At 36.6% G+C, this 19749-nt stretch overlaps 1 protein-coding gene across 6 annotated transcripts in view; it reads left to right on the top strand.

Annotated features, from left to right (window-relative positions):
- Nucleotides 1–16830, top strand: part of TRIM36 (tripartite motif containing 36) — a 46633-nt gene extending 29803 nt beyond the window's left edge. For all 6 annotated transcript variants that reach the window (XM_082376663.1, XM_082376661.1, XM_082376662.1 and 3 more), the window contains 5 exons: nt 6555–6808; nt 7043–7167; nt 10548–10838; nt 13754–14051; nt 15504–16830. In XM_082376663.1, coding sequence (XP_082232789.1) covers nt 6555–6808; nt 7043–7167; nt 10548–10838; nt 13754–14051; nt 15504–15858 — 1323 coding nt within the window. In that variant the 3' untranslated portion in view covers nt 15859–16830. The remainder of the gene's footprint in view (nt 1–6554; nt 6809–7042; nt 7168–10547; nt 10839–13753; nt 14052–15503) is intronic.
- Nucleotides 16831–19749: the final 2919 nt, after the last annotated feature.

Genomic DNA, 19749 nt, shown 5'->3' with positions numbered 1-19749 from the left:
CTATATTTCTGTTTTTGTGCCAGTACCATATTGTCTTGATTACTGTAGCTTTGTGGTATAGTCTGAAGTCAGGGAGTCTGATTCCTCCAGCTCCGTTTTTTTCCTCAAGACTGCTTTGGCTATTTGGGGTCTTCTGTGTATCCATACAAATTTTAAGATTTTTTGTTCTAGTTCTGTAAAAAATGCCATTGGTAATTTGATAGGGATGGCATTGAATCTGTAGATTGCTGTGGGTAGTATAGTCCTTTTCACAATATTGATTCTTCCAATCCAAGAAAATAGTATATCTCTCCATCTGTTGGTATCTTCTTTAATTTCTTTCAACAGTGTCTTATAGTTTTCTGCATACAGATCTTATTTCTCCCTAGGTAGGTTTATTCCTAGGTATTTTATTCTTTTTGTGGCAATGGTGAATGGGAGTGTTTCCATAATTTCTCTTTCAGATTTTTCATCATTAGTGTATAGGAATGCAAGAGATTTCTGTGCATTAATTTTGTATCCTGCACCTTTACCAAATTCATTGATTAGCTCTAGCAGTTTTCTGGTGGCATCTTTAGGATTCTCTATGTATAGTATCATGTCATCTGCAAACAGTGACAGTTTTACTTCTTCTTTTCCAATTTGTATTCCTTTTATTTCTTTTTCTTCTGATTGCCGTGACTAGGACTTCCAAAACTATGTTGAATAATAGTGGTGAGAGTGGACATCCTTGTCTTGTTCCTGATCTTAGAGGAAATGCTTTCAGTTTTTCACCATTGAGAATGATGTTTGCTGTGGGTTTGTCATATATGGCCTTTATTATGTTGAGGTGGGTTCCCTCTATGCCCACTTTCTGGAGAGTTTTTATCATAAATGGGTGTTGAATTTTGTCAAAAGCTTTTTCTGCATCTATTGAGATGATCATATGGTTTTTCTTCTTCAATTTGTTAATATGGTGTATCACATTGATTGATTTGCATATATTGAAGAATCTTTGCATCCCTGGGATAAATCCCACTTGATCACGGTGTATGATCCTTTTAATGTGTTGTTGGATTCTGTTTGCTAGTATTTTGTTGAGGATTTTTGCATCTATATTCATCAGTGATATTGGCCTGTAATTTTCTTCTTTTGTAGTATCTTTGTCTGGTTTTGGTATCAGGGTGATGGTGGCCCCATAAAATGAGTTTGGGAGTGTTCCTTCCTCTGCAATTTTTTGGAAGAGTTTGAGAAGGATGGGTGTTAGCTCTTCTCTAAATGGTTGATAGAATTCACCTGTGAAGCCGTCTGGTTCTGGACTTTTGTTTGTTGGAAGATTTTTTTTTTTAATTAATTAATTTTATTTTATTATTTATTTTTGGCTGCGTTGGGTCTTCGTTACTGCATGCAGTCTTTCTCTAGTTGCAGTGAGTGGGGGCTACTCTTCGTTGCGGTGTGCGGGTTTCTCATTGCGGTGGCTTCTCTTTTTGCGGATCACGGGCTCTAGGTGTGCGTGCTTCAGTAGTTGTGGCTCTCGGGCTCTGGAGTGTAGGCTCAGTAGTTGTGGCACATGGGCTTAGTTGCTCCACGGCATGTGGGATCTTACCGGACCAGGGCTTGAACCTGTGTCCCCTGCATTGGCAGGCGGATTCTTAACCACTCCGCCGCCAGGGAAGCCCTGTTGGAAGATTTTTAATCACAGTTTCAGTTTCATTGCTTGTGATTGGTCTGTTCATATTTTCTATTTCTTCCTGGTTTGGTCTTAGAAGGTTATACCTCTCTAAGAATTTGTCCATTTCTTCCAGGTTGTCCATTTTGTTGGCATAGAGTTGCTTGTAGTGGTCTCTTAGGATGCTTTGTATTTCTGCAGTGTCTGTTGTAACTTCTCTTTTTTCATTTCTAATTTTATTGATTTGAGTCCTCTCCCTCTTTTTCTTGATGAGTCTGGCTAATCGTTTATCAATTTTGTTTATCTTCTTAAAGAACCAGCTTTTAGTTTTATTGATCTTTGCTATTGTTTTCTATTTCATTTATTTCTGCTCTGATCTTTATGACTTCTTCCCTTCTGCTAACTTTGGGTTTTGTTTGTTCTTCTTTCTCTAGTTCCTTTAGGTGTAAGTTTAGGTTGTTTGTTTGGGATTTTTCTTGTTTCTTGAGGTAGGCTTGTATAGCTATAAACTTCCCTCTTAGAACTGCTTTTGCTGCATCCCGTTGGTTTTGTATCGTTGTCTTTTCATTATCATTTTTCTCTAGGTATTTTTTGATTTCCTCTTTGATTTCTCCAGTGATCTCTTGGTTATTTAATAACATATTGTTTAGCCCCCATGTGTTTGTGTTTTTTACTTTTTTTCCCCTGTAATTGATTTCTAATCTCATAGCATTGTGGTCAGAAAAGATGCTTGATATGATTTCAATTTTCTTAAATTTACTGAGGCTTGATTTGCGACCCAAGATGTGATCCATCCTGGAGAATGTTCCATGTGCACTTGAGAAAAAGTGTAATCTGCTGTTTTTGGATAGAATGTCCTATAAATGTCAATTAAATCTATCTAGTCTATTGTGTCATTTAAAGCTTGTGTTTCCTTATTAATTTTCTGTCTGGATGATCTGTCCATTGGTATAAGTGAGGTGTTAAAGTCCCCCACTGTTACTGTGTTACTGTCAATTTCTTCTTTTATAGCTGTTAGCAGTTGCCTTATGTATTGAGGTGCTCCTGTGATGGGTTCATATATATTTATAATTGTTATATCTTCTTCTTGGATTGATCCCTTGATCATTATGTAGAGTCCTTTGTCTCTTGTAATAGTCTTTATTTTAAAGTCTATTTTATCTGATATGAGTATTGCTACTCCAGCTTTCTTTTGATTTCCATTTGCATGGAATATCTTTTTCCATCCCCTCACTTTCAGTCTGAATGTGTCCCTAGGTCTGAAGTGGGTCTCTTGTAGACAGCATATGTATGGGTCTTGTTTTTGTATCCATTCAGCAAGGCTGTGTCTTTTGGTTGGAGCATTTAATCCATTCACTTTTAAGGTAATTATCGCTATGTATGTTCCTATTACCATTTTCTTAATTGTTTTGGGTTTGTTTTTTAGGTTCTTTTCTTCTCTTTTGTTTCCCACTTAGGGAAGTTCCTTTAGCATTTGTTGTAGAACTGGTTTGGTGGTGCTGAATTCTCTTAGCTTTTGCTTGTCTGTAGAGCTTTTGATTTCTCCATCGAATCTGAATGAGATCCTTGGCGGGTAGAGTAATCTTGGTTGTAGGTTCTTCCCTTTCATCACTTTAAGTATGTCATGTCGCTCCCTTCTGGCTTGTAGAGTTTCTGCTGAGAAATCAGCTGTTAACCTTATGGGAGTTCCCTTGTATGTTATTTCTTGTTTTTCCCTTGCTGCTTTCAATAATTTTCCTTTGTCTTTAATTTTTGCCAATTTGATTACTATGTGTCTCGGCATGTTTCTCCTTGGGTTTATCCTGTATGGGACTCTCTGCACTTCCTGGACTTGGGTGGCTATTTCCTTTCCCATGTTAGGGAAGTTTTAGACTATAATCTGTTCAAATATTTTCTCAGGTCCTTTCTCTTTCTCTTCTCCTTCTGGGACCCCTATAATGCGAATGCTGTTGTGTTTAATATTGTCCCAGAGGTCTCTTATGCTGTCTTCATTTCTTTTCATTCTTTTTTCTTTATTCTATTCCGCAGCAGTGAATTCCACCATTCTGTCTTCCAGGTCACTTATCCATTCTCCTGCCTCAGTTATTCTGCTATTGATTCCTTTCAGTGTATTTTTCATTTCAGTTATTGTGTTGTTCATCTCTGTTTGTTTGTTCTTTAATTCTTCTAGATGTTTGTTAAACATTTCTTGCATCTTCTTGATGTTTGCCTCCATTCTTTTTCTGAGGTCCTGGAGCATCTTCACTATCATTATTCTGAAATCTTTTTCTGGAAGGTTGCCTATCTCCACTTCATTTAGTTGTTTTTCTGGGGTTTTATCTTGTTCCTTCATCTGGTACATAGCCCTCTGCCTTTTCATCTTGTCTATCTTTCTGTGAATGTGGTTTTTGTTCCACAGGCTGCCGGATTGTAGTTCTTGCTTCTGCTGTCTGCCCTCTGGTGGATGAGGCTATCTAAGAGGCTTGTGCAAGTTTCCTGATGAGAGGGACTGGTGGTGGGTAGAGCTGGCTGTTGCTTTGGTGGGCAGAGCTCAGTAAGTCTTTAATCCGATTTTCTGCTGATGGGTGGGGCTGGGTTCCCTCCCTGTTGGTTGTTTGGCCTGAGGTGACCCAACACTGGAGCCTGCCTACCCAGGCTCTTTGGTGGGGCTAATGGCGGACTCTGGGAGGGCTCACGCCAAGGAGTACTTCCCAGAACTTCTGCTGCCAGTGTCCTTGTCCTCATGGTGAGACATAGCCACACCCCGCCTCTGCAGGAGACCCTCCAACACTAGCAGGTAGGTCTGGTTCAGTCTCCTATGGGTCACTGCTCTTTCCCACTGGTTCCTGATGTACACACTACTTTGTGTGTGCCTTCCAAGAGTGGAGTCTCTGTTTCCTCCAGTCCTGTCGAAGTCCTGCAATCAAATCCCACTAACCTTCAAAGTCTGATTCTCTAGGAATTCCTTCTCCCCTTGCCGGACCCCCAGGTTGGGAAGCCTGATGTGGGTCTCAGAACCTTCACCCCAGTGGGTGGACTTCTGTGGTATAAGTGTTCTCCAGTTTGTGAGTCACCCACCCAGCAGTTATGGGATTTGATTTTATTGTGATTGCACCCCTCCTACCATCTCATTGTGGCTTCTCCCTTGTCTTTGGATGTGGGGTATCTTTTTTGGTGAGTTCCAGTGTCTTCCTGTTGATGATTGTTCAGCAGTTAGTTGTGATTCTGTTGTTCTTGCAAGAGGGAGTGAGAGTACATCCTTCTACTCTGCCATCTTGAACCAATCTCCATATTACCAATATTGCTTTAATATTTTAAATATTATTTTTCTGATAGTCACTGATTGCATTTTCATGTAATTTAAAAGTAGGATTCTGTTTCTCGCATTTGTATTTGATTGACAAACTCTCTCAGTTTACTATAATCCCTGAACACATAGCACATTATCATCTAGATAGTAGGTTGCTTCAGGGATTGTGTCTGTGGTTATTTTAGATTTGTCTTTATTGGTTTTCTCAGTCAGGCTGCCTTTACTTCTGAGATAAGGAAACCCAGTGCTTGTTTTTGAGTTTGTCATTCAGTAGGTTGAAAACTGAAGAACTCAGGCATCAAGTATTCATGTAGGCATTGATGCCTTGGGATTCTGGAGAAATTATTTAACTCCTTCTTGTACCTTTGACCTAAGCTGCGTTTGTAGGCTTATCAGTAAGAATCTTCTGCAGTAGAAAATTTATCTCCATTCTTGAATTTTACTCAGTGAAGACTGTGACACTGTCTTTTTATCTATAATTATACTTAGCTGGAAAAAGTCTCCTCTTGATCTATGTATAATGATATTTCTGAACTTAATGTGATATGTCACTGAAATACTACCAGAATGTCACCACCCTCTGTTCTCTCCTCCTATCCTCCTTTTAAAAAATTGGCTGTTGAGGTTAGGAATCAGAGAAGGCAACCTGGAAAAAATTTCCTTTCATTTTAAATGTTGGCCAGAAGCCATTGGAAAATGCGCAATGCACTTCTACCATATATTGTCAGCTTTTAAGAATGTTCTTGAAGACTCTTTTCTGTTGGCTGCTGCTATGAGTCTATTATGATAAATGCTTGTAAGTGCTTTGCTGGTCTTATTTTCAAAATCAGGTCAAGGTGTGATTTTGTGGACATGCAAAATGTTTAATAAGCACTATAGAGAGGATCATTTTTTGGCAAAGTATAGGAATAGCTATGTGTGCAGTGATAATAATGTTTATTGAGAGTATGTGACGTTGTGGTGGGCATTTTATGTAAATAATCTTTTTCAATCTTCAGAAAAACCTAAATGGTCTCTCTTACCCCTAGTTTTCAGAAAAGAAAAACTCAAGCATAAAAAAGTTAATTTGCATAACTTATAATTAAATATTAATTAAATTACAGTTTAATTATAATTATATATAACTAAATATTAATTTGAAGAGAAGAGTTACATTTTTATTACTTAGTATAGGATGTAATTTTTTTGAGTTTCATAGCTGTGGTTTAACTTTTTAAAAAATTGGTATATGGTAGAAAGGATAAAATTTCCTGAATTAGAAATGAATAAAAATAAATAAGTGCAAGATTGTATTTTCCTGTGTCTTTGGTTAAATCAGTTCATTTCTGCCTCAAGTTCCTTTGTATACAAATTGAATGTTGCTTTCTTATTTCATTGAATAAGTTGTTTATTGCTGGACTTTGGAGATTGAAAGCTTAAGGAAATATAGTATTATAAAATTACAAAGTATGTCTCAAAGTTGCTGATCATTCCTTAGTAAGCATATTTGATGCCAAATTATTGTTCTGAAAACATCAAGGAGTCAGACAAAATCTTTTTCTTTCCAGTATTTGGGTTCGTTTTGTTGAATTGCGACTCTTTCTTGAAAAGACATTTGGATTTAGCAGATGAGGTAACGCTTTGCTTGTTTTATAATAGTGTAATGGAGAGCGGGCTAAAGAAGAAGCAATTACACATTTTGGAAAGCTCTTTGAAATCCTAGGAGAGAGGAAATCATCTGTTTTGAAGGCAATTGATGCTTCTAAGAAACTAAGATTAGACAAATTTCAGACTCAAATGGAAGAGTATCAGGGGCTGCTAGAGAACAACGGACTCGTGGGATACGCTCAAGAAGTGCTGAAAGAGACAGATCAGTCTTGCTTTGTTCAGACCGCAAAACAGCTCCACCTCAGGTATTTAACTTTGAACTGACAGTCTCTCTCTAGCAGTGTCATTAAATGCTGCTTTATGTTTCAGCTGTAGCTCTGAGTGGTTCAGAGTGCTGTGTTATGTGCAGTATCTCTTGCTTCACTCTTAGCTTGACTGTTGAGTGAAGTTTTCTTTTGTTAATCTCATTGAAAATATTTAGTCTGATTTGCCTTTTTAAAGAATCATTTTTGTATAAAATATTTTATATCTGTCTGTAGAATACAGAAAGCTACAGAATCTTTGAAGAGCTTTAGACCTGCGGCTCAGACTTCTTTTGAAGACTATGTTGTTAATACATCTAAACAAACAGAACTTCTTGGAGAATTGTCCTTTTTCTCTAGTGGTGAGTTTTAGTAACAGCATACCTTCATGTTTTTAGTTTGAATTCACATTGTGTAGGAGAAACACAAATTCTCTTCAGTTTGACATTATAATGCAGCATCTCAGTTGCCCAGACCATCATACGCTAAAATCATATGCCATTTATGTTTTTATAACCATGTTTTTATGCACAGAAGCTAGATTCTTTTGGTTTGTATGTTTTTAAACATTGTGTGAATGGCACCACATTGTATGTATCTTTTTTTTGTAAATTATTTTTTTGAGAAATTAAGTTTAAGATAAATATTTGTTAATACATGAAGTTCTGGTTTACAGCTATATGTTAACTTTACAGTATTCCATTATGTAAGTAAGTTTCCCACTAAGAGACAGTCTGTTCCTGTTTTTTTATCTGTTGTAAGCAATGCTCTATTGAACATCTTTGTCAGTGTTTCTTTGTGCGTGTGTATGAGTTTCCCTAGGGCAGAAACCTAGAAATGATATCTCCAGGCTAAAAATGATTCTAAGATGTTTAAGTGTTTACATTGCTGTATGAGTTTGCCAGGGCTGCCAAAACTAAATACCACAGACTGGGTGACATACCAACAGAAATTTAATTTCATAGGATTCTGGCAGTAAAAGGTTTTATTTATTTATTTAGCTATCTATCTATCTATCTATCTATCTATCTATCTATCTATCTATCTATCAATCACACCTTGGGGCTTGCAGGATATTAGTTCCCCGACCAGGGATCAAACCCAGGTCCTTGGCAGTAAAAGCCCACATCTTAACCACTGGACCGCCAGGGAATTCCTGTTGGATTCTGGAGGCTAGAAGTCTGAGATGAAGCTGTCGTCAGGGTTGGTTTCTTCTGAGGTCTCTCTCCTAGGTGTGCACATGGCCGTCTTCTCGTGTCTTCACGTGGTCTTCCCTCTATACATATCTGAGTCCAAATTTCCTCTTATAAGGACTCCAGTCCTATTAGTCATAGTGGACTAGGCTCCACCTTAACGACCTGTTTTTAACTGTGTTACTTCTTTAAAGACCCTCTCTCCAAATAAAGGCCCATTCTGAGGTACTAGGGCCTAGAACTTCAACATATGAGTTTTAGGGCGGGCAGCTCGGCCCCTAACATTTGCTTGTGTTTGTGTTCTGCTGCTCCGCAGCAGGGAGGTCTTCCTTTCCTTTTTTCTTCTCACCTTGTTCATCTCCCTCAGATTTCTCTTCTAATAATGGTGAACAATTACAGTCCTTGGAAAAGTACACTTACAGTTTAATTACTGTACAGGTATAGATGCATAGATTTGTATTCAGTCAAAGGAAATTTGTCTTGTTTAAAAGTTAAACACACTGAAGGATTATTACTATGACCACCTTTCTCTTCCGATCAATACCTGAATCTCTGTCAGGTACATACTTTTCTTGTCTATTATGATGATCTTGTTTTTCCAAATATGTGGTGATATTTGAAATGCTGATTCTATTTCATGTACTGTACTTTCCTCTTTTTCCAAAATGTATACTTGAATTGTTTTTTATATACACGCTAGTTTACTTAGGAGTACAAGGTCCTCCCTTCCCTGGGGGTCCCACAACAGTCTTTGGAAAAAGGAAGTTGAGTGTGGGTAATCTCGGGTTATACCAGTGCGTAACAAAGGACCAGTAAAACGGGTGGGTCAGAATGGAAAGCTGCTGGTCACCCAGCTTCTTACTGGTGGATGCTCTCCTCATTTTTTCCTGCACGCACATAGAGCATTCCAGTCATGTTATCCTTTAACTAGCTTTTTTTTTTTTTTAACTTTAAAATGTAGTTTGGATGGCTTTTCAGATCCCATGGCTGCATAACATTCAGTTGCACAAATGCACACATAGACATACCTGTGCTGTACACTGCTTGTACATAGCTGGAGGACAAGGAGAAGAGGGAGACTTCTGCTTTTCATTTCGTGTATTTCTCTGTGATTTGATATAAATGTGCTTTTATTTATGTGTGCATGTGCATGTGTAACTCCTATAGCTTATTTTTACCATATGACCAAAGCAGTTAAGCTGTTTGGAATTTATTCTAAGGAAAAGATTATGAATATGCACAAAGATTTAGCTGTGATATTTTAATCATTGTATTTTTAGTGAGAAATTAGAAACATGTTTCTGAAAATAGTTAAATGTTGCTACAGTGGAATGCCACTGGGAGAAAAATACTGGCAGGAGCTACACAAAATTATTGTAGTGATAATCTTTGAGTTACTTAATTTGTGTGTGTTTTATGTAGTTTCTGATTTTCTTAAAAAAATATGTATCTTGTTTATACCAAGAAAAAGTCATTTAAATTGCTTTGCCAGACTTCCCTGGTGGTCCAGTGGTTAAGACTCCATGCTCCCAATGCAGGGGGCCTGGGTTCGATCCCTGGTCAGGGAACTGAATCCCACATGACGCAACTAAGAGTCCGCATGCTGCAACTAAAGATCCTGCACGCTGCAACGAAGATCCCGCATGCCCAACTAAGACCTGGTGCAGCCAAATAAATAAATAAATAAATAAATTTTAAAATAAATAAATAAATTGCTTTGCAACTCTGTGGAAGATAATATGAAAGAGAACTATATAATGTTTTATTGAAGTTTGTTTATTATTATACTGACCAAACTTAGATTTAAAAGTATTTATTAAAATAATTTATAGGAGGACACATATTATAAATTTCAAGTCTAGGGTTGTTATTCAGTAGATGGAAATTGAAGAGTATGTGGTTAAAAATTTTAATTTATGGTGTTTCAGCATTAATATGTAAAGCTAAAATTGAGTTTTACTTATTTTGTCTGTCTTATTTTTCATTCTTCTTTCCCCTTTCAGTTATAAACATAAATATACCTTTTAAAATCTCAATTTACTTTCCTTTTTAAATTTTATTATGATAAAACTTACCCTGAGATCTAGCCTCTTAAATTTCTGGTATACAATACAGTATTGTTGTCTGTAGACAGAAGTTGTACAGCACATCTCTAGAACTTATTCATCTTGCTTAACTGAAACTTTATGCCTGTTGATTAATAAGCGCCCATTTCTCCCTGCTCCTCAGCCCCTGGTAACCACCACTCCAGTCTTTGATTTTATGAATTTGGCTACTTTAGATACCTCACGAAAGTGGAATCACGCAGTCAGCATTTGTTTTTCTATGTCTCACTTATTTCACTTAGCGTGTCCTCAAAGTCCAACATCCTGTTGTATTTGCAGGATTTATTCTTTTTCTTATACACAGTATTATAAATGTAGAAAGTTCTTGAACAGCAGAGAAATCCTTTAAGTATTTTCAATAAATCATTTTTACTGAAATAAAAGGAAAAATAAAGGTTCTGAAATAATATTTTAACATTGTTTTCTATTTCATAATTCTTTCAGGCATAGATGTGCCAGAGATCAATGAGGAACAGAGCAAAGTTTATAACAATGCTTTGATAAATTGGCACCATCCAGAAAAGGATAAAGCTGATAGCTATGTCCTCGAATATCGGAAGATTAATAGAGATGAGGAAATGTTGTCTTGGAATGAGATAGAAGTGTGTGGCACAAGTAAAGTCATTTCCGATCTTGAAAGTAATTGTAACTATGCTTTCAGAGTAAGAGCCTACAAGGGTTCAATCTGCAGTCCTTGCAGCAGGGAATTGATTCTTCATACTCCTCCAGCTCCAGGTATTGTGAATAGTGGGAATAAGAAAAGCATAGAGTTGGAAGAGACCATGATAAAAAATAAACCAGTTAATGTGTCCATGCAGACCTACATTAAAACCACCTCTCATCTGTAAAATACTCTAGAAAAGTAGATTCCATACCCAGCTAGGATTTAGAAATAGACTGAATACTTGAATTTCACCATCTAGGCTGAGAACAGGATTAGATTTCTGACTGACATCAGATACAGAAAAACATGACATTTGAGTGAGCAGGGCTATTAATTTGGGATTAAAATAGCATAAATGCTACCTTACAAGTATTAAATAGTATAATTCTGTATTTTTGATCAGTTTATAGAAATCTCTATTAACATAGGATCTAGGCAGATATTTTAAAAATTTATTGGTACAATAACGTGAAGAATAATTTTAATTTACCTAATTCTGACTTGTCTGGCTTTTCTCACTCAGTAATTACGAGCACATGGGGATGGAAGGCAGGTATTAGAACCACATGGATAGCTTTTTCCTACACTAAAAGCTCCTCCTGCCCAGCAATCCTCCCTCCCCCTTCCAAGTTAATAACCACTGATTCTACTTAAACAGCACCTGTAAATTTTTATAGAATGAGAATGACTTACAGGTGAGTTGATGTTCACTACAGTGTCTCCATGGATAAGGGACATTTAGAACCAAAGTTGTGCTCATCCTGGTGAGCAGGAAATCATTCTGCCCAGTTGGTCACGGCCTCAGAGGTTCCTTCATTTGGCTTTTAGACCTCATTGTTCCCGCCCATTTTTAGTGGCTTATGTACCCGTATTTTGTGCACTCTGCCCATCCTTCCCTTTTTGTCCAGAGTGTACTATTCACTCTGTTTTTCATGTACATTGTGACTAATTAAAAAGAAATACAAATAAATAGGGTTGGCTCAAATTATTTTTCTTGAATTTTAATAATATCCAAAAGAGAGTTTTAGGATCCATTTGCAAGTATTAAGTAAATATTCTACTGTTTATGTAGTTTCCGCTTTCTTTTCTAGTCTCTGACTGAAATTGGAAGAAAAAGGAAACCTGAAAGTAGCTACTGTTTTCAGTGACAAAGTGAAGGGGGATGGAGGAAAGGAAACATTAAAAGCTGTCTTTCTTTTCTCCAAGAGAAACCACATGAATAGGGTGACCATTTAAATTTATTTTGCAAACTGGGAGACTTTTGAGATTGAGAGAAAGTGTGAAATGCCATGCCAGGGCATTAGGCATTCCCAGGAAGACTGGTCAAATCACATATGGAGAATAGTTTTAGCTTGTTAGCCGACAGTTTTTTACAATTGTGGTATTATATAGTTAAAATTTGCCATTTTAACCATTTTTACAGATCAGTGGCATTAAGTACATTCAACAGTGTTGTGCAACCATCACCACTCACAATCTCTGGAACTTTTTCATTTTTCCAAACTGACACTCTGTGCCCATTAAACAGTAACTCCCCATCCACCCTTCCCCCAGAGCTTGGTAACCTTTGTTCTACCTCTGCCTCTATGAATTTGCCTATTCTAAGTACCTCATGTGAATGGATTCACATAATCCTTTTGTGACTGGCTTATTTCAAGGTTCATGCATGTTGTAGCATGTATCAATTTCCTTACTTTTTTAGGCTGAATAGTATTCCATTGTATGTATATACCACATTTTCTTTATCTATTCATCTATTGATGGGCGTTTGGAATGTTTCCACTTTTTGGGCTAGCAGCCACTAAATGTTAGGCTGAATGGGTTTAAGTTGATAGAAGAATAGTGTTATTGAAACAGGAGGGAAGGGGCAGGGCACAACCTTTAAAAGAAAGACATAGCCCATAGTACATGATGAAAACTAGTGAGAACCAACTAGGTCCAAGATGGCGGAAGATTCGACTTCCAGTAGACCTTGAGCCTCATACGCTCATTGTAATACATTAGCATGTTAATGACACATCTGCCAGCATCATGACAGTTTTGAGGCCAACCATAAAAGGTCAAAAAGTGGGTGGTAACACACCACTGTAAAGCAATTATACTCCAATGAAGATGTTAAAAAAAAAAAAAAGGGGGTGGTAGCCCAATTCCTGGCTATCCCTGCCCCTTCCCCAAAATAATTGGAACAATCCTCCTACTCATTAGCCTATGAAATTATCCAGCCCGTAAAAACCTACCACGCCCTATTTCGAGGCCTCTTGCTTCTTGTCTTCCAAGATGGCCCGCACTCTGTCTGTGGAGTGTGTTTCTCTACAAATAAATCCACTTCTTGAATTTGGAATTCTCCAAATTCTTTCGCGACGAAGAAGGAACGTTAAATTCACCGGCAACATTATCTCCATTCTGTAGTTGAGGAAATCAAAGTTTAGGTTAAACTCTAGTTAAATGCTTGCGCCAGGCATCAAACCCAGGTCTCTCTGAACCCAAAGCCTGTGTGTGTTTTTTTTTTTTTTTACACTGTACACTGTTTCTCATGTTTGCCATCTTGATTGATAAGGAAAAGACCTTACTAAAATTGCTAATAGTTTCCATATTTATAAAATTTGGAATAAAGTTTTAATAAAATACATAGATATTTTTGAAAATGTACAGCCCCTTATTTTAGGGATAAAAGGACAGATTCAAGACTGTAAAATACTTAGGATAGATTTGCTATATCTATTCCAAGGAACTACATTCATAAATTTCTCATGCATTTAAAATGTTTCTTCTGCTTTGAAATTTATGAAGATTTTCAGGTACAGAGAATTTACTGGAAATTATTTCTAAGTTGGGGTTTTGTTTTGTCATAGTTTGTGTAGGGTAGAATGATATATTCCTCTTCCTATATCTTTTTAGTAATTTCTGTTTGAAAAACCTGTTAAATTTAACCATAGATTGTAGAAATGCTAATAATTTGCAGACTAATTTTCTGCTCTATTTACAGTTTTCAGTTTCCTTTTTGATGAAAAATGTGGCTATAATAATGAACACCTCTTGCTGAACTTGAAGAGAGACCGTGTAGAGAGCAGAGCTGGATTTAATCTTCTCCTTGCTGCGGAGCGGATCCAAGTGGGTTACTTCACAAGCTTAGACTACATCATTGGAGATGTTGGAATTACAAAAGGGAAACACTTTTGGGCCTTCCGTGTAGAACCATATTCATACCTGGTAAAAGTGGGAGTTGCTTCCAGTGATAAACTACAAGAATGGCTCCGGTCTCCCCGGGATGCAGTTAGTCCAAGGTAGATTCTTCTACTGATAATTCTTTAGTTCTTTAGGAAGTAAACATCCTGGTTTAGCAAGGTGAGACTGAAAATAGACTTGGATTTACTTGTTGCATTTAGAGTATTTAGTATTTAGAGTATACATTTCTTAGACTCAGGTGTTTTGGCTGTGCTTATGTGGCTGGCTAAGAAAAGGAGTCAGGTTGTCTTGTATTCACACAGTGAATAATGAGATTCAGCAGTTAATTTCTCATGCTGTGAGGAAATAAGTCTGTTTTGGGTACACCTCTTGATTATGGTATAGCTTCGCAATTTAGAATTTTCAAAGTCTTTCATATCAATTACCTTAATGATGTGATAAAATTGCATAAATAGTGAAATGCCTCTAAATGCCATATTTCACAATTGATATTAAGTTGTTCTTTTGTTAAGGGATACAATTCTTTAAACTGTCCCGTAAGTACTTACAAAATTGGGTCATGTTAAACGTGTTTCCATGGCAGAGAATTCCAGTTTCTTGAGTTTGACTATTTAGTGGAGACTGTACAGTTTATTTTTGTTAGATGGTATAGTGTGCACCAGTCCAGGCAAGTAATTTTTGACCATTTATGTCTACAGAAATCCCAGATTAACAATCTGAGTGATAGGAAAAACTTTTTGCACTAAGATGAGAAATTGAAATAAGAGCGAAAACTGAAATAGGAAAATAGTCACTTAAACATAGTGGTATGTCTACTTGGTAGATTATTGTTAATAATGCTAAAAAAGTTTACAACATGAGAAATATTAGAAGTGAAAAGACCTGATTAAAGTTGTTGATGTAGTATTATCACAAATATATAAGAAGCAATCTATGCATAGGGAAAAAATGGAAGGAACTTTGTATCAAAATTTTCTTCAAGGTGTTACTGTTTTATAATCAAGGGGGGGAAAAAAAAACCTTTATAATACTTGCTTGCATCATAGATCCATGTAGAACTCCCAACCAGGAAATATAGTTCTTAGCAGGAGAATGAAACATGGTTTTTTCTCCTGCATTATTTTGCAGTGCCCATTTATTTTACTTAGTCTGAAAATTCCTTGGATTAGGGGGCCTGTCTTGGTTTTTAATTTTTTTATATATGATTTTTGTGCTAGAAATATTTAATCTTTGTCAAGTCCCTTCAGTTTCCTTCCCCCTGCTTTATTTTTGATAGGCCAAAATTATTATTTTTAGGTTCTCAGGTATATAGGTAAAAATGGATGCTACTTAATGACAGAATTTGGGGCTGAGTTTGTGGCGTAATTCTAAGTGGCAATGTGAAGTCCTTATGTTTTCAATTGATTATGGTTTACCAGAAAGGTTTTGATGTACAATTGATTTTAATTTTAACTCAATGTATATTATCTTGTGGAAATGTCTCGAAGCTACTTGAAAGCCTATGCTGATACAGATAAGATTCTGCTTTGTCTGTTTGTGTTGTATTTTAGATACGAGCAAGACAGTGGGCATGACAGCGGAAGTGAGGATACCTGTTTTGATTCTTCACAACCCTTTACGTTAGTTACTATAGGCATGAAGAAATTTTTTATTCCCAAGTCACCTACTTCTTCTAATGAACCTGAAAATCGAGTTCTCCCCATGCCAACAAGTATAGGGGTTTTCCTCGACTACGATAAAGGCAAAGTGGGTTTCTATGATATGGATCACATGAAATGCCTTTATGAGCGCCAAGTGGACTGTTCACATACTATGTATCCAGCATTTGCATTAATGGGCAGTGGAGGAATTCAGCTTGAAGAACCCATCACAGCAACATATCTAGAACACCAAGAGACCATGTAGTTTAAGCATCTGATGTGACTTAGGATAAAAAATGTGAGCAAAGTAATGCCTTGGTGTTAACCTTTGTAACTAATTACATATCATCTAAGTATCTGGTCGCTACACTTGTTTTTTGTGTATGTTTCTTCTTAAAACAGAAAGCCTAAACAGGCTTCCTGCCTTTTACAAACACCGGGGAAAAAGATACTTTTTTCATAGTTAATACTGAAATGGTTAACTGGATTATCTTCTTACCCCCGGGAAATCTAATTTATTTATGTCAGCTTGCGTTGCTGATACTTACATTCCTTGTTTCGGGGTTGGGGGAAGGGATACAAAAGTATTTATTATGCTTCTTTTGTGTTTGGTTTTTCATTTTTATATCATGTTTATGTCCTAAGAGAAGATATTTTTTAAATGCCTTCTGGATAGAAATTAGTACTAAGCATTGTGTTGTGCATTCGTTTTTAATCGGAAAACAAAGGTATAGATAGGTAAAAAAAGGCCATAGAAACGGTAGTATATTTAAATGGAAAATTATGTATTTAATATTCAGAATATATTGCCTGGAAAATGAATACTGCTGGGTTTTTTTTAAGACCACAAACTGTATTCTTAAGGACATTTTTAAGAGTTCTCTTAGCTGTAATGCCCATACTTGCATGTGTAGGAAACATGGTTTCTTGCAGGAAACACAAAATTCTTGGCTAACACACGAAGCTTTTCACTTCATATGATTTTTGGGGAAATTTTTTTTCTTCAATTTTTTTTTTAGTTTCTCTATGAAAATATTTGCGCTTATATCAAATCATTATTTTTCATAAATATTAGTGAAGATACACTGATAATTGTCATATTCTTTTGCTTTCTTTTTGTGTCTTGTAATTTTCATTCTTTGGCACAAATATTATATATCAGATTGTCCTGGTTTATGTTTACATGTTTGAAAAGTTCTTGATACATTTTTAGTGTCATTAAACATATTATAAAATGTGAAGTAACTATCCGGTCAGTTGTATGGCATTTTCTATGGCTCATTGGTAATAAGCATTTGTCATATAAGCAAGTAAAAATACAAATTTAATTGTTTAGGAATAATAATTAAAATCATAATGACTGTGTGTACCCTTTTTTAAAGTTAAAAGTTCTTTGAATTTGAAGAATCTCATATCTAAATTTTATCTTCATTTTTGAAAGATTCTTTCTTGGGTGGTTTTATTTAAACTGGTTAGTTTTTTTAAAGTTGGAGTATTCAGAAACTAGACTGTTAGGCATTTAGCATTAATCATCTTGAAATTCTTTTGACATATTTTAATTGACTAAACAAAACTCTTAGATCTGGTTTTTTTTTTTTTTCTTTCTGGTTATATATGTATGTAAATGGAAATCTGCTATTCAGGTTGGTAACACTAAATTAGCTTTCTTTTCCCTGACTGAGGTAGGAAATATCATGGAGAATTTCAGTGTTTAGTAAGCTTTGTTCCTTTCCCACCTATGAATAGCACTTTATGACATTGGGTGAACTAAACAAATATGCAGTGTTAACGTGGATCATTGTGCAATAAAGCTGCTAAAGTCACATGTGTGGTAAAGTTTGATAGTGTCAAGCCTGTTAAGCACATATTATGTAGACATTTTAAATATAAAGCTTTAATAGGAATAGGAAAGCCACTTAAAACATTGTATAGTTGCATATAAATTGTTCTCTTGGACTTCTTTCATTTTTAATAAAAACTTAAAGTAAGTTAAGTATAATTATTGAAATCTGCATTCCAGGAATTCTCTGTGTTTATACGGAAAATAGGAACAGTTTATGAAAAGATGTTTGACTGAATATATTAACTTAGAGCTAAAGTTCTATATAAAATTATTTTGGGGATTTACTAGCTTTAATTCTTGTGGAGATGATCATTAGAAAAGCGTAACATGAAACTAATTTACAGTTGACCCTTGCATAATGCAGGGGTTAGGGGTGTCCACCCTGCATGCGGTTGAAAGGCCGAGTATAAATTTATGGTTGGCCCTCTGCATCCTCGGTTCTACATCTGAAGATCCAACCAACCGGGGGTTGTGTAGTACTGTAGAACATGTTTACTGAAAATAAATCCACGTATAAGTGGACCTATGCAGTTTAAACCTGTGTTGTAGAAGGATCAACTGTCTAAACTGATCTGTTTGTCTAATATTTCTTTTCTGATCCATAATAGGTCAGATTTTGGTTTAGATGAGTGGCCCTTTAGTTCACATTCATACTCTTGGGTTATGGGGCTCTGGTAGTTAAGTCTGAACTGCAGGGAATTGTTACAAATGCTTGATGGGTCTTAATTTTAAAATAAATAAGAGTTGACTCATGCATATCCCTATGATACTGTATAATAACTTAATTTTCATATTCACAATTGCTTTCTTGAAAGTAGTAGGAATTAGAGCTACCTTTGGGGGATTGAACACCATCTGAGCCTGTTAAATCTTTGGACTAGCCCCCGTTATCTGATAGGCCCTGACAGTGTATCCCATGTGGGAATATAATCAATCATTGGATTGCTACAGAAAACAATCTAGTAACTAGTGTTATAGGCGGGAATAGTCTTAAGAAATGCTGTTCTACCAAACATTTGTATTCATTTTAAATGAGTTTTACTTGCTTATGGGAATAACATCCCATAAGAGTTGGAGATTGTCTTGGGACTCTTTTGCTTTAAAAATTAAACTTGAAGGAATTTTTTTTTAAAGTTTGATTTGAAACCACGTCATTTCACAAGAAGTCTTTAACTCCTGCTCTTATTAGACTCCATGCTGTGCACTGGGTAAAAGGTGAACTAGACAGCCTGGTTAGGTTCCTACTTTTAGGAACTGAATTTCTAGGAAAGAGAGATGATAAAAATGGAAGGGACTAAGAGAGTGCTTGAGGTGGGAGCTAATACTAGATTTGGTGGTCAGGGAAGCCCCTCTGAGGAAGGTGATAGGAGCTTGACACCTGATCTCTAAGGAGCCAGTATACAGAAGGGCTAAGTGAAGAACATGTAAGGTATAGTGAACATGAAGTGCAAAAAGGCTTTGAGATAATGAATTGGTCAGAGTTCTGAAGAAGTTAATGGAAGAGTTGCTTAGAGATATGGGCAGCCTGAAAGGAAGAAACGAGCAGTGGTGAAAGGCTGGGATAGACTAGCCACAGCCTGAAGCCATTACCGCCTCTAGAGCAAGGGGGACAAGGGGAAATAGTGTTACTAGATCTCAGGGAGAGAGAACAGGAAGGAAGGGTTGCCGTGGGATGCAGCGGTTGCCAAAGATGTGGTGCCCAAGACAGGGAGGGAGTCAGAAAGAAAGATCCTCCACTGGATCTGCTGGGGCTGCCTGCTGACCAAACCCAACTGGCAGCCAGTCAGCAAGTGCTCTCTAGAGATGCACACAGCAGGGATCATCTTCCTGGGGGCAGAGATGGGAAGGCAGGGATCTGGTGGTGGTTGTGCGGGTGGCATAGAGGGAGAATAACTGGCACAATTGGGGAGGAGTTTGGTGTATTTGAGGGAAAAGAAGGGAGGCTATGGGCCATTGTGCTGGCTGGCCGCTTAAATGAGGGTATTTATAATGTTCTGAAATGCTAAAACACATAAAAATGAAAGGAAGCATTTTTTTTTTTTTTTTTGAAAGGAAGCATTTTGATTCCTAAAGATTAAGAAAGCTAATGCACTTTTTCCTTTTAGCTTTTTTTTTTTTTTTTTTTTTAGTATGTCTCTTCCCCGTTGGCCATTCTATGCTGAGATCATTCATCTTTGAGACTAATGGAGTTGCTTCTTTTCTGAGTTTGCCATCTCTTGTCTGAAATATCTTCGGATAGAGAAGAATAAGTGTTATGGTTAAGAAAAACGTGCCCTTAAAGTTCTGGCTAGACTGATGCCTGCATGTAGAAGT

Source organism: Balaenoptera borealis, assembly GCF_965194805.1.
Source record: "Balaenoptera borealis genome assembly, chromosome: 2".
Classification (NCBI taxonomy): domain Eukaryota; kingdom Metazoa; phylum Chordata; class Mammalia; order Artiodactyla; family Balaenopteridae; genus Balaenoptera; species Balaenoptera borealis.
Note: the sequence above shows the minus strand (reverse complement) of the source record. Positions and strands in the feature narration are given on the sequence as shown.